The sequence below is a fragment of the Sprattus sprattus genome (genome assembly GCF_963457725.1).
Source record: "Sprattus sprattus genome assembly, chromosome: 1".
Classification (NCBI taxonomy): Eukaryota; Metazoa; Chordata; class Actinopteri; order Clupeiformes; family Clupeidae; genus Sprattus; species Sprattus sprattus.
Genome location: NC_137920.1, coordinates 45,041,396 through 45,056,939, shown reverse-complemented (window position 1 = coordinate 45,056,939; position 15,544 = coordinate 45,041,396). Strand labels below are relative to the sequence as shown.

The following is a 15,544-nucleotide window of genomic DNA, read 5'->3' as shown; positions in this document are numbered from 1 at the left end:
TACATAATCTCTCTCTATATATTTATATCTATCCATTCCTCTCCAACTCCTCTTTCTCACACTCCATCTCTGTATCACTCAATTTTCTCTCCTCTCACTGGTATTCGCTTAAGGAAATGCAAATCTAGTTTAGTGTTTGTTATTCTTTTGACTATGGTCTTATTACTATAAAACTAAGGTACTGGAATACAAACTATCAACAATTCAACCAGAGAAGAAAACTCACCTGCATTTTCTGATAGGGCTTGCATCTCATGTTCATAACATGGTCCCATGCCCCAAGACCTAAAAGAAAACCCAGAGACACACCCACAATCTTTGTTTAGTCAATGTATCCAGAACAAGTCCAAATGGCCCAACACTGCCTACATGTAAATGCATACTAATGTCTGGTTGTCACCAACATGCAGGTTTGTAGTATTGAGTGAAGCCAAAGACAGTGGTAGAAATTAGGGGTGGGGGAAAAAATCGATTATTCGATTTTAATCGATTCTCTCTAAAACGATTCTGTCTCGATTCAGAAAAGTTCATAATCGATTTTGCAATTAAAAAAAAAAAAAAAAAAATTTTTTTTTTTTTTTTTTTTTTTTTTTTTTTACACATCCATTTTATGTTGAAATGCAAGCTGCATCGATTATTGGATTGTTCATTGAAAGTCAAAATTGTGACAAGGAAAAGCTTTTTCTCTCATAAAAAATAGAGAAGGTAATTCATCTGTTGATTTTCTTTAATTATCAAACACAAAGTAGGAAGTGTAGCAAAGACTCTAAGTAGCAAACTCAAATGTTTTAAAAGTCGAAATGGATTGATAATCGTTTTATCGGTTTAAAATTGATAATCGTTTTTTTTACAAATCCATTTCATGTTGAAATGCAATTATCGATTGATTATTGAATATCAATTCGAAACCGATAAAACGATTATCGATGCATTTTGACTATTGAATCATTTGAGTTTGCAACTCAGAGTCTAAATTGAAGAAAATCAACAGATGAATTACCTTCGCTATTTGCTTTATTAGAGTAAAAGCTTTTAATGGTCACAATTTTGACTTTCTATGAGCAATGCAATAGTCGATGCAGCTTGCATTTCAACATAAAATGGATGTGTAAAAAAAAAAAAAAAAAAAAAAAAAAAATTTTTTTTTTAAATTACAAAATCGATTTTAAATCGATAATCGATAATCGATTTTAAATCGAATCGTTGACCTCTGAATCGATTTCGAATCGAATCGTGAGGTGCCAAGAGATTCCCACCCCTAGTAGAAATGAAGCATTTAGAAACTAAAAACAGCCTCTAATTTCCACCTAGAACCACACAGGCTTGTTCCATTACTCATTCTTTACTTCTTGCTCAACTTGAAAGTCATTTAAAGAAAGCCATCACTAAAGAAAAAAATAATCTTAAAATGTTCTCAGAAGGCGATTGTCAAGGATAGATGACCAAGGAAAGTATAGTACTTGGTCCATAAAGACAGTTCTTCCTTTCAAAACGGTGAGTGCATTATCTCGTAACAATTTGTACAAACAGGACCAAGCAATGGATTACTTGCAAAAGCCTAGCCTGGATACCAGCCTGAACTCCGCTCACAAAATTTTTGGTCTGGGAGATTCAGTCTGGACTTGAGCTAGTTGGGAGAGATTAAACGTCTCTGAAAAGTGATCTGATCAATCAAATTGTAAGGGCGGGCTTTATACGTTGATGGACAGATGACCAACCAACGCTTGAGTTGATTAGATAGATAGAATATACATCAAACAAAGATGGCGCTGTCTCGGGAGCTTAGTGGGACATATTATGTATGATTTAAGCTATCTACACGACTTTTTTATGTCTACATTGACTCGGTTAGTTGTGTATGTGCAACGCGAATGTTGCAGAGGATTGTAGGTCTTAACTGAAGCGCTCTAGACCATTATTGATAGGTTATGCTAACGCGTAGATAAAAAAAACATTGAAACAAATGGTAGCTAGCTGTAGCCTTGCTGCTAAGAAGTACGTGAGCAGGCATATCTCACAGATATTGATAGCGCATTCATTTTGAAAGAGGAACGGAGAAACGCGATCAAGGCATTTGTCGATCGAAAATATGTTTTTGCCGTCCTTCTTACGGGATCCGGTAAAAGTTTTAATGTATCAGATGGTCATACTATGTTGCTCTGATTAGTTGTAGGTATCCAATTGAGCAAAGAGGCATTTTTTTTCTGGTTTGTTGAAACACGCCCCATAATCACAGCCCAATGGCTCAGCATCAGACTCATATTCTGACTAGAATTATGAGTATGACATCGTCAGGCTAGCAAAAGCCCATAAGTTGCTCAAAATGCTTAGTTAATGTCTCAAAAGTAAATATTTATGTCAATGAATCTGTGCTTTTGACATTTTTTGTTACCAACACAGTTTGTAACTTAGAATGCATAGTCATGCTGTCAATGTAAAATTGTCTCCTGGAAATGTATTCCTTATTTTTCTTTCAACCATACTAATTGAACACCATACCTTATTGCCTGTCTCCAACTCCCTGAATATGATTTTCCATTAGACTTTTCATATTCATATTCATAAATGAATTTGACAATCTGATCACACATAAAATAAAATAGATGCAACAGCAATCAGCATTCTTTTGAGGTCACCAAACCATTTCCTGGTGGTATTTTTGTGAAAAAAATGTACATGGACCACAGACAGTAATTTGGCATCCTGTTTCTTACAAAGATCTCTCATCTCATGAAGGACATTCCTGATCTTGAGGAAAGCAAGATTATGTGTACAGTAAAGCCCAAGAGGAAATACTATGTTTATACTCTTGTAGGAAAGCATCTGCTGGTTGTTCAAAAGAATGAGAAATTGCTGTTTTTCACAAGTGACCAAACGGTGTGGAGGGTGAACAAATAGTTTGAGAATTTGCCAAAGTGACTGAGAAAAGCTGTAGTATTATTATTATTAAAAATAATAATAATAATAATAATGTTAAATAATAAATGAAAGCAAACTATTAAAATAAATATTTAATGTTAAGAATTAACTAGTTAATGCTGTGAATTTTAAGTTAATATTGAGAGGTCAAAACTATAAGGTCCAGGGTCCAAGTATATGTCACTTGACAAACCAAAAGAGGGAATTTGGGATGGGTTCAATATGTGAAAAAAGACAAATGGAGTTTCAGATGTGTGAAGTGTCTGGGAAGGGACCCTTCTCCTCTGGGAAGCGTGCCCATGTGCTTCATACATAAGCACCTTCCCCTGCCACATTTGCCCCATCCAGCACAAAAAAAATAACAAATTGCCCAAAACAAGCACAAAAAAAAGAAAAGAAAGATGACCAAAAGGTCTTCAATGCACTGCTTTCATTCTTGTGCCTGACATGCAGTTTGGATAGTTTGGATTTGCGAATGCCCAATGCCTAACCAGGCGCTTACATAACAGCACTACTGGTGAGTGGTTGCAACCTTATAGTCAAAACCTAGAAAAGTTCTGGCTGTCAATTAGAGCTGCAACGATTAGATTGTGAAAAATGGTCGACGCGGATTTGTATCGTCGACGCGTCATATAATATTAAGACGCTAACAGAGCTACCTGTACTTTTCATTCAGAATATATAGGAAGTGCGAAATAGCTGCGAAAACCGAATTATTCTGAGATGGCTCATGTTACCATGGAAACAATAAACAAAGCTTGGTTTAGGAGCTGCTGCATATCAGATATGGCTAACAGAAAAGTTGTCATTTTTCTCAATGATGGTCAATTATTAGTAGTTTAAGAAGTACTACTTCAGTATTTCAAAGAGAATGGGCTGTGGGTGCATAAGAACAGTAAGCGTCTAGCAGCAATTATCATAGACATATATCTATAACTTATTGTAAGGTTTACTCTTACATGTTTCAAAACAGAACGTCTCATGGAGGATGCTTGCTAACGCTATTTCTGTTATGTTAAGTGCAATGTGGTAAATCAGTGAATTATCAGAGTAGCCTGTATTTTCGTTTGTTCTGAATAGTTAACCTCCTCCACTTAGCAATCTTCAAACAAAAGATTTTTTTTTCATATGTTGAATTTGAATGTCACCTGCAGCTCAGTTATTTTGCACTTGCAGAGGCTTGATTGCTATTTTGAGTTCCTTTTAAAACTTTATTTACACTTTCTCTTTACTTTTAAAACTTTATTTGGACTTTCTCTTTACTTTTAAAAGCATATTTGCACTCTTAATTTGTACTACTATTTAATATATTTATTATGATGATTACATTTGTATTAACTTGTTACTCAAATACATTTGAAATTCAAATTCCAACATTTTTAATCATTTTTTAAATTTATGGAAATAATCGTTAGATTAGTCGATTAATCGAAAAAAAGGTTGATAGATTAATCGATTACCAAAATAATCGTTAGTTGCAGCCCTACTGTCAATCAAAAAATGTATTTTATTTATGAATGTCTCAAACAAAAATGTATTAACTAACCATTAGCAACAACTTGTTAGGCATATACCATACACATATCTACAAACACGCAATCAGTAATTTTATTAGAAGTAGAACAAAAATGAGACAACAACAGAACAGTCAAACAAAATAGTAATAATTGCTCCGTTTGAGCACTCAGTGGAGGTAACGTGATGTCTCGTGGGGGCTTCTTCCAATGCAGTGAGCAGAGGAACTCAAATCTGCACAAATAGTGGAAAAAATCCATGCCACAAACCCCTTGACCAATGATATCACCATATAGCTTATCATGTGATGTTTACACAGATGTTTCAATAGATAAAATCAGTGGCTGGACGGAGAGTATATGAGAAAAGACGTCATCGTAAGGAAATAGAATGGGCCGGCTGCAAAGGGTTAAAATCCTGTTACCTGTCAATTTCTGGTCAGTCATTCTTAATCTTTCCAATTGATGCTTTAAAGAAGAAGTCTTTAAAAACATTACTGACTATGTGCCCAAAAATGTCTTTCTGTGCTCCTACATTTTTTAAGGCAGACAAATGTTCCTGTATTACATTTGATCCTATATACTGCGAATTTATGTGTATTACTGTATTTTATAAATGTATAATTAAATATTTATTTCGGTTGGTCACACAATCTATGTAACCTACGTAATCAGAAGCATTACTACTACTACCACGACTACTAATAATAATATTAATAATAATTAATATCTAGTCATGTCTGAGGACACATGCTGGAGAGATTTGAGAGGAGGCGGGCGAGACAATGGCTTTTGACCAACTGGCCTTTGATACATGCTGTCCCGGGGGGCAATGTTCCCCAGCTAGAATCCCTAGGAGATTGCGCAACTAATGACTCTAGGCAGGCCCCCAAACCTAGTACAAATTCTGGAGTATCCCAGAAAACTCCTGGAGCTGTGGAGTATATGTGAGTTTACACGAGAATGCTAGTCCAGGTACAACTCTTTTCAGTGAATAAATTAATCCCCTGCTGTATCCAAAACCCTGAAGAGTTTCCATCTAAACATGACGTACCACTAAGGAAAGTGGCAGAGCCAGGGCTGTATCCAGAACCCTAAAGAGTTTTCATCTCAACATGACGTACCACTAAGGAAAGTGGCAGAGCCAGGGCTGTATCCAGAACCCTAAAGAGTTTTCATCTAAACATGACGTACCACTGAGGAAAGTGGCGGAGCCAGGGCTAATGGAGCTGACTCTGGTGCTGTAGGTCTCAGGAGCTTTATCCATCTCTTTCTTGTGACCCGCCTCCAGCAGGAGAATCCTTTTCCCTTCCAAATTTGCTTCCAGACCTGTAAAATAAGCATAATACAAAACCACCACGACATTAAAAGAATCAACAAATCTTTCACTGAATTATGGTCTTTAAGTTAGATAGGCAGTGTACAACATTTTATTCAACTGAATCGGATAACTTTGTGAACAGCATGGTTTTCCATACAGCTCTATTGTATATGTGGTGGTTCCTGATTGGATATTATACCTCTAGAGTAGGGATGGGTATCGTTTGGGTTTTTTCCGATACCCGTACTTAATCGATACTTTTAAAACGATACCGGTGCCTAAACGGTGCCAGGACCGATACTTTTTTTTTTTTAAATTAAAGACATTAAAGGCTTATTTATTGCCAAGGCAAATAGTTTTCTTCAAATCTAACAATATATTAACTGTTTAAGGTATACTATAAATAAAAATAAATACAAAACACTTGGCTTCAAACCTTTTAACTTCAAACTATGAACAATATATTAACTTTTAACAACTGTTTACAGTATAGTCTTCAGTCTGCGATTTCTGATCTGCCTTTGCCTCTTGCCTTCTCTCCCCCCTTTACACGCAATTGTGTTGTTGCATATGCTGCACGTTGCGTGCCGTTGTTTGAATCTGTTTGTGCGAAATACAGCCACACTTTTGATCGTTTACCTTTAGGCATTTTCTCCGTTATATTGATGGCTAGCTCTGTTTGTGCTTTCTCTGTGCAAGGCTGCCTGCTCTTCGCTGTCATTAGACTGTGTTGCAATGTTATTGTAGCGTACGAGTTTGTGCTCTCTTAAGAACTCACACTGAGAAGGAATATCTTTGGATGAGACGGTAGCTCTCCGTTTAATAAAGTGTATCCAACTTCTGCTTAGAACAACCACACTTATCTTGAAACCGAAACCACACACAAGTCAACCCATTACCATGGCAACTCCTGAACACAAATCCCGTTTCCACTAGTCCCATATGGAATGCTACATTATCACAGAGCGTGAGCGACACAGGCGAGAGTCTACATTGGGAGATGGAGCAGTTTTATATGTGCCCCACGAAATCTGTTAGCAACCCAAAAAAGTATACAGATCGTACTCTGAAATATCTACGCCACTAAAGTTACTTTTCGTTAGCTATCACTAGCTTTGTTAAATTATAATTTTTTTTAATAAAAATAAATAAATACAAATTTAAAAAAATTATGTTACAAACTATAGTTCGCTCACAGCCTCATACTCCCATCACACAGTCAGACAGTCCAATTTATCACAAAACACAACGATGCGCATACCGACCGCAGTAATTCAGTACCAACAGTAGGCTAGCCCTCTGGAATTAATACATGCATCCTAGTAGACATCATTTCGGGATTAAGAGCTGTCATTATCCAACGTCACACAACACACAATATAGTAATCATCTTGTTGTCTCCGCTGCGCGAGACAAAAAACGCTGTTTGAATGCAGCTCCGCGGCGGGATAATAAGGCTGAACCATCTCGTCGTTGCACCTTCTCCTTGTCTGTGCATGTCACACTGCATGGAATGTGGGATTTACGACAGTATTCGACCCTGTGTATTGCCGTAGAAGCCCACATTGGTGTGAAAGCCCCCCCACCCCTTCCCTTGACCAGGCCTAGGTTTTGTTATGTTAATTAAATGGACCTGGATTGAAAACAACCCCCCTCCCCCCGCCAGGGGAGGCACCCCGTCATTGCTTCACTGATTTAAAAAACCTGAAAGTCACAGGTTCGATCCCTACTAGTGGCAACCATGGCCCAAGTTGCTTAACGACTGTTAACGACTCTTAATGACTGTTATCAGAGTAAGCCTGACTCTGTATAATTACATGCCAGAAACGAATCTCAAGAACATTAAGGTGAAATAATAATATATAAGTTAGGAACATTACACATAGCCTAAGTTAAAACTTTTAAACACATACCACCATAAACATGTGAGATAATTCGACAAGAGACATTGAAAGACAGCTAACTCACTGCTTCGTCAAATAAGAGAGATCAACTATATATATATATATCTGGAACCACTTACAGATTCCGATAAGCTAAATTTGCGTCTGGATGGAAAGGTGTTATCTTTCCCCATCCCACCCATGCTGCTAAGCCATTTCTAGCATAACATGCGATCAACCGTGGAAAACAGAAGGCAGGCGATTTTTTTTATCAGTTCTCACCACACGACGACGTCTCATCTTTGCTCCTTGAATGTCCAGTGGTGGAGTCCAGTGTATACGCAGGTATACGGAGTATACCCACTTATTTTTCAGTCAGCATTCGGTATACCCACTTCTCAAAACAGGGTGTTTATCCTGTGTATTAAAACTTACTACGTGTAAAAAAGACTAGAAATTGAACGTTTATTATTCGAGTCTAAAGTTTCTAATGTTGCCTCGGGCGCCTTTACGTGAACATAATTAAAACGTCACATAAGTCCACTAAACAATTCTCAATTCGCACGCTCCAGTAACAGAAGAGAAATACGCCAGAGGGGGGAGGAATGATAAACCAGGTACTTGGTCGCACCGACGAGCTTTATACTTACCAGCAACGTGGCTAAGAGGTTAGACACAGGTATACAATACCATTAACCTGAAGAGGGCAGGTTCGAAGCTCGCAAAGCTCGCGCAAGATTTCAAAATCTACCTGAAAAGACACAGGATAGATATTCACGAGTGGCCAACATGTCCCAAGTTACGAAATGACTATGTCAATATCAGAGTAAGCCCGACTCTGTATAATTACATGCCAAAAGTGAATCTCAAGACCATTACAGAGAGGAAGCTCGGGAATATAAGTGGAACAGCCTCCAAAGTACATTGCAAACCTCGAACTCTGAAAATGAAAGGCAAAGCAAAGCAAGAATCGTGACATCCACGGAATCAAAACCTAAAGGCAGAACTCTGTAAACAGAAGGTGAATCAAGAGATGTGATAACCCCGGACCAAAACCCTGAAGACAGAATATTTATTAAATTATTTTTAATTTCGTTTTTATGGGGCAATAGCTGTAAATGGGAGGGGATACGTTTTGTCAGTTGAAAGCTGACCTTTAGACAGAATCTCATTCCGTCTCATCACAAGACGTTTTAATTCAATTCCTTGTCGTTTTCAACCAATGGCTGCAGCAGGGTGTGTGTGGCTAGACTGCTGACAGTCAATATGCTAATAAGAGCATTTCGCACCTCTGTCAGCGGGAGGTGAGAATGCTAAACACATCGGCCCCCCTCCACTCGCAGGTTCCTTCCCGGGAAATTCCGTCAGTATGCGGCAGACAGAATATTTCGGGGGAATGTCCGCGATCAGCCAGGAATGGTGATCATTCGCGGCTGTATCACAGCGTATACGGGCCCGATAATCTTGCTTTTCGTGCAGTGTCAGAGGCTTTCTCATTTAATTTTCTTTTCATAGTCCCTGTTTTAAGCCACCAATCCATGACCTTGTTAATAGATTAGGCAACAGTTTATTAGATTAGGCTACTGGCTGTGTTCTCTTCGTTAGGAGTTGTATACTAGAAATGTCGTAATAATTTGCTTTTGGCCGTCGCGGACCATTATGGGGCACTGGCGGACCACACTTTGAGAACGACTGCTCTAGAGTGATGGGCTGAACTGGGATAAAGAATTATTTTGGAAGCACTAATTGCATGCTGGGTTGTTGAGGATTTCACAGATATCATAGAAAATATTTTTGCTTATCTGCTGGATTGGATTTTGGGAACCTTATTTCACGGGTGAGCAGGTCTTACAAGGACGAGCAGAGATAGGAAAAAATACGTCAACATTTATTTTGATATAAAATACCCTTCAAATAAATGTATCAAAATAAAATACAAAATACTGTTGCCAGAAAATGTAACAAAATACAATACATGTATTTTGTATTTTTAGTTTTCTCACAATTTGGTAAAGCCTAACAGAACATTCAGGTTTGGGGTATTCAGTGGCGTAGTTACCACGGGCCCAGGTGCAGGCTATTATGACAGGCTCTTGTCAGTGTTGTAAGGCAGTGGTTCCCAAACATTTGAGTCCCGTATCCTTTTTTTCATGTTTGTAACCGCCGCCATCACGCCCCTCCCCCCGCACACATATTCATAATACATAATTTTTTTGCTGAATATAGGTATACATCAGTATTTTTGGCAATGTGACTTGTCTATTCAGACTATTTAGATTGACATAAATATGTCTATGGGCCCTGGCCACGGGGCTATCTAATGTACACAAAGTTCTGGTGAACCCAGTAAAAAAGGAAGAACAGTCACAGAATGTCAGTGTAACTAAGCAAAGCTATTAAAAGACAACAACTTGATTGATTTCGTATATACAGCCGCGGAAAAATTATCAGTTTATCTGGTTTTACTATTTATTGGTATGTGTTAAAGTAAAATGTACATGTTTGTTTTATTCTATAACCTACTGGCAACATTCCTACCAAATTTCAAATAAAAATATTGTCATTTAGATCATTTATTTGCAGAAAAATGACAATTGGTCAAAATAGCAAAAAAGATGCAGTGTCTTCAGATCTCGAATAATGCAAAGAAAACAAGCTCATATTCATTTTTAAACTACACAATACTAATGCTTTAACTTAGGAAGAGTTCAGAAATCAATATTTGGTGGAATAACCTTGATTTAAAATCACAACTTTCATGTGTCTTGGCATGCTCTCCACCAGTCTTTCACATTGCCGTTGGGTGACTTTATGCTACTCCTGGGGCAAGAATTCAAGCAGCTCGGCTTCTTTTCATGGCTTGTGACCATCCATCTTCCTCTTGATCACAATTCAGAGGTTTTTTATGGGATTCAGGTCTCGAAATTGGGCTGGCCATGACAGGGTCCTGATCTGGTGGTACTCCATCCACACCTTTACTGGCCTGGCTGTGTGGCATGGAGCATTACCCTGCTGGAAAAAACACTTCTCAGAGTTGGGGAACATTGTCAGAGCAAAAGGAAGCAAGTTTTTCTTCCGGGACAACGTTGTACTTTGCCTGGCTGAGGTTTGTAAAAGACCATAAGGATTGAACCAAAGCGGACTGGAGGTCATCTTCTAAGTTCATCTTCTTTGAGTCCAATTTTCAGCTTTGCCCAACACATGGTCGTCTGATGGTTGGACGGAGACCTGGAGAGGCCTACAAGCCACAGAGTCTTGCACCTACTGAGAAATTGGACTCATCAGAGAAGACGAACTTAGAAGACCCTCCAGTCCGCTTTGGTTCAATTTCTGAACTCTTCCTAAGTTAAAGCATTAGTATTGTGTAGTTTAAAAATGAATATGAGCTTGTTTTCTTTGCATTATTCGAGATCTGAAGACACTGCATCTTTTTTGCTATTTTGACCAATTGTCATTTTTCTGCAAATAAATGATCTAAATCAGGGGTCCCCAACCTTTTTTGCACCACGGACCGGTTTAATGTAGGGATTTTTTTTCACGGACCGGCTTCAAGGTGTCATTTTACACGTCATCCATTCATATTGATGTGAATCATTCAATTGCACTAGTGAGGCAAGCGCAAATTTGATAGAATGAAGCCCGGTCTGCTCATACACAAAAGCTATTTGCTGCCAATACCATTGTATTACGAACGTTAAGTGCATGAAAAATACAACTCACCAAAACTCTGAATCAGTGCTTGGTCTCCATGTGCCGAAGCAGTTTTAAAGGCTTCATTGGTGCTAGCTTGTCGCCACATATTAAACAGAGCGATTATTGGTGCGTGAGAATCACCTGTTGCGATAAACCCGTATTTTAAGTATGACTCCTGGTATTGTCTGTTGAAAGAAGCTTTCTTTTTTTGAGGTCGTAGGCTCCTCTTCTGGCTCCTTAGTTGGCCTTTTCACCTTTGCAAAGAAGCTCGCCAAAGATGTTTTTTTTTTTTACTTTAATTTTCGCTAGATTGTGGGCTTATTTTTTGAGTGACGTATCACTTGAACGAGACAAGCATCTTGACGTGACAAAAGGCACAGGCGAATGTGACGTCCGGGAAAATCCGGTCGTTTTTAAAAATAAAACACCTTTCAGATGCTAATAATTAATACAGCGGAATTGATATAAATTATTTATTCTTTCTGTGCGGCCCGGTAACAAATGCCTCACAGACCGGTACCGGGCCACGGCCCGGTGGTTGGGGACCACTGATCTAAATGACAATATTTTTATTTGAAATTTGGTAGGAATGTTGCCAGTAGGTTATAGAATAAAACAAAAATGTACATTTTACTTTAACACATACCAATAAATAGTAAAACCAGAGAAACTGATAATTTTGAAGTGGTCTCTTAATTTTTTCCGCGGCTGTATATATATATATTTGCAGGCAGCAGCTGTGTGACTCATGTTTTCACAAAACAGGGCTCTCATTGCAATCCCTATGGCTTCTGGGCTATCCCCACCGTGCTTTCGTCATACATAATTGCGTATAAGGACATCATAAGGCTTTGATCTAGTCACATTCTGTCAAAATGGCTAACGTTTAATGCAACAACCCATTTCCTTTTCACCCCAAAAAGGGGCGGGCCATAAGAAGCACCACTTTTGGCAAATTGACTGATTCCTGATTCGACAATGACATTCAGAGGCTGATCAGATGGTCTAGTGGTAGAATCAGAAAAAAATCTCCTTCTGCCTTAACACTGGAGAAAGTATTTTGAGTATTTTAAATACAAAATTACTCCACTCTAAAGTATTTTGTTACAAATAACATTCAATTTTTTTCATCAAATACAAATTACAAAATACTCTAAAGTAAATTACCTAGTATTTCAATTACAAGTAATTGAAATACTGCCCATCTCTGAGGACGAGTATAGAGACTATGCTTATTGGCCAGTATGTCTTTGATTGACATGCAATCCAAGCCCAAAACAGAGCTTGAGTAGTCGGCATGTCATAATTAATGTTCTGCAGCCTTTTACTGGGACGATTAGCGAGTGTAAGAGGGTGTAAGAGTGTCTTGTTGTGGCTTGGGAGCTTATAGACAAATAAAGATCAGTGCAGTGTGAGAAAGTGTGAGTGTTTTAAGATCTTAAGTTGATTTGGAATTGAAATTTGGCTGAGATGAGAGGAAGGCTATTTCTTATAAGTTGAATTTAAGACTTGGCAGTTCAGTTGGCAATATCATGCGTGTTTAAGCTTTTCTTCCATTATTGCAGGGTGTACCAGCCCGTTCCATAGAACTACATAGGGCATATTCCGGATGGCTAGTGGGGAAGACACAAGTGTTTATCTGTCCTATGACCATATGCTATCAAAATTAATTTGAGGATGGTACCAAAACTAGCTGCTTATAAAACCATATCTCAGAAAGTGTAAAAATGTTGCATAGTGTTCCTTTAACAAGATAAGACAGCAGTGTGTTGCAAAAGATAAATGCACCAAACCGTTTGCCTAGGCTTTCTACAACTTATTACAGTGCATGAAATGCCCTGTATTGTTATTCCTAGGCTTCTTCTTCTTCTTCTTCTTGTTACCTTTTTCTGCGATTAATTCAGCCCGAACCGCTTAACGTAGAAACTTCATTCAAACTTTGTCGCGTAGGTCTTGTAAAGGACACTTATGCTATGTAGTTTTCACTTTTCTAAACTTTATACTTTTTAAGATATTAAAGAAAAACGAATCAAAATTTTCCCATTGACTTACATTGGGCCATTATGACATCATAATAGGGTATTTAAACTGGCTTGCACCTGTGCTTCACTGACACCTGCACCAAATCCAAGGAACCTCTTTTCTGTCCCTCTCAATTTAACTGTAACTAGGAACATTAAGACACCTTCTATTCTCCACTTTTTTTTCTCTCCATCTCTCCATCTTTCTCTCTATCCCTCTCAGTCTACTTTCTCTCACACTCAATCTCTCTTCTTCACTCCATTTGTATCTCCTTTTTTCAATATTTTCACTCTCTTTTTCTCTTTATCCAGAGCCACTCTTGTTCACTCTTCTTTCCTTCTTCCACTCTTCTTTCCTTTCTTCTTCCACTCTTCTTTCATTCTTTCACTTTTCTTTCCTTTCTTCTTTCCTTCTTTCACTCTTCTTTCCTTTCTTCTTTCCTTCTTTCACGCTTCTTTCTTTTCTTCTTTCCTTCTTCAACTATTCTTTCCTTCTTTCACTCTTCTTTCCTTTCTTCACTCTTCTTCCCTTTCTTCACTCTTCTTCCCTTTCTTCTTTCCTTCTTCCACTCTTTTTTCCATCTTCCACTCTTCTTTCCTTCTTTCACTCTTCTTTCCTCTTTCTTTTCTTCTTCCTTTCTTAACTTTTGCATTTCATGCACTGGTATTTCCTTCAGGAAATGCATTTTCTAGTTTTCTCCGATATTGCGAAATCCAATTCATTTTAAAAAGGATTTTTTTTTCTTTGGAACCAGGACGTGATAAAATTCTAATGTGGGCAAATAGTTAAAACTTGCTAGGTACGCCCACACTAGAAACTTCCGGTCGACTCCTACATTCTCATGTGTCTAAAAGATGCTACGATTTTGCACACTCTCCATACAGCCCGATTTTCCACCGATTTCCACTCAGAGACTGCTGTCTTATGATTGACCTCTGCCTTGACCACTGGTGCGGGGCTGAGGACGTAAGAACCAGAGGCTCTATTTGTTTACATGTCTATGGGTAGGCTACGACTGCAAGCAAGTGGGTGACCTTATAGTGTCCATGCTAAAATGTAATTGGCTAATCAAGAACGAGTCGCTCGTTAATGACACTAGTGAAACTCACCTAGGGAGCAGGCCATTGCTGTTCCCACCATTCCTCCTCCCGATATTATTATATCATAAACCCCATCCCTAGAACTGCTTGATTGTAGACTCCGGTGTGAAAGCAGGAACATCGCCGCTAATCGTTCAACATTGAAATTAGTTTTGGTTGCTCCACTGCATTGGCACCAGATACCATTTAATGCTTTGGACTTAATAATGTTGAACATTGTACCACATGGAACTAGTTGTCCTCTTAACCGGCCCTTTCACTTCGTTCGAAGTGTATCTTAAAGAGCAACACGCCGACGTCTAAATATAGCGTGAAGCTGGCGACAACACGTGCCAGTATGTCGAAACCCATCAAAAGAATCAAAATAAAAGTCTACTCGAAAGTTCAAAACCTAGTCCCCAAGGTATGGAAGCCCATTTCCGCCAATCAAATTAAATAATGAGATAGTAAATAAGGACATGCCATTCTTTTGAGAAACTAAGTCGTTATTTAGAGAAAGTTTCTGATACAATGACATAAGGCCTACAGGATCTTTTTTTCATCACTCTGGCATAAAAGGGATTCCGTAGTGAAGTCCTGAAAAATCAGTTGGAGAGACATACGTACGGGGGTCCAGGACCTGGGCTCTATAAAGCGCTGAGACAATTGTATTGTTTTGGCGCTATATAAATAAAATTGAATTGAATTGAATGCAAAGTACTTACTGTGCACTCATATACATAACGTTAAATTACCTAATGATAAACATTATTAGGCTACAGTATAAGCATGCTTACACCTGTAAATGTGTAACTTTTTATAAGCATCAGCCCGAATGATAGAGCTTCACAGTGACCAAAAAATAGTAGGCAGAGATGTTATCTACTGTATAAGCTACCATACTGTCCAGCTAGAAGGCTACACAGCATGAGAAAGGACTATACAGGCCTTAGCTGCTAAATCATTTCAAATGCAAATCATCGTAAGTGTAGCCCTCATTTGTTGTTATTGTATTAGCTCACCAGTGTATTGGCAAAATATGAGATGTGATGCCTTTTCTTGGTCTGGAGGACAGTATTTCAGTTAAATATTATTTAGGAATTAATTACTTTT

General features: G+C 38.2%; 1 protein-coding gene across 1 annotated transcript in view; it reads right to left on the bottom strand.

Moving 5' to 3' along the window:
* coq6 (coenzyme Q6 monooxygenase) overlaps window positions 1–14,736 on the bottom strand; it is a 38,342-nt gene extending 23,606 nt beyond the window's left edge. Inside the window, exons 1-3 of the mRNA XM_080834746.1 lie at window positions 14,462–14,736; window positions 5,628–5,762; window positions 227–285 (exon numbers count right to left, since the gene is read on the bottom strand). Of these exons, the coding sequence (XP_080690872.1) occupies window positions 227–285; window positions 5,628–5,762; window positions 14,462–14,669 (402 nt within the window). The 5' untranslated portion in view covers window positions 14,670–14,736. The remainder of the gene's footprint in view (window positions 1–226; window positions 286–5,627; window positions 5,763–14,461) is intronic.
* Window positions 14,737–15,544: the final 808 nt, after the last annotated feature.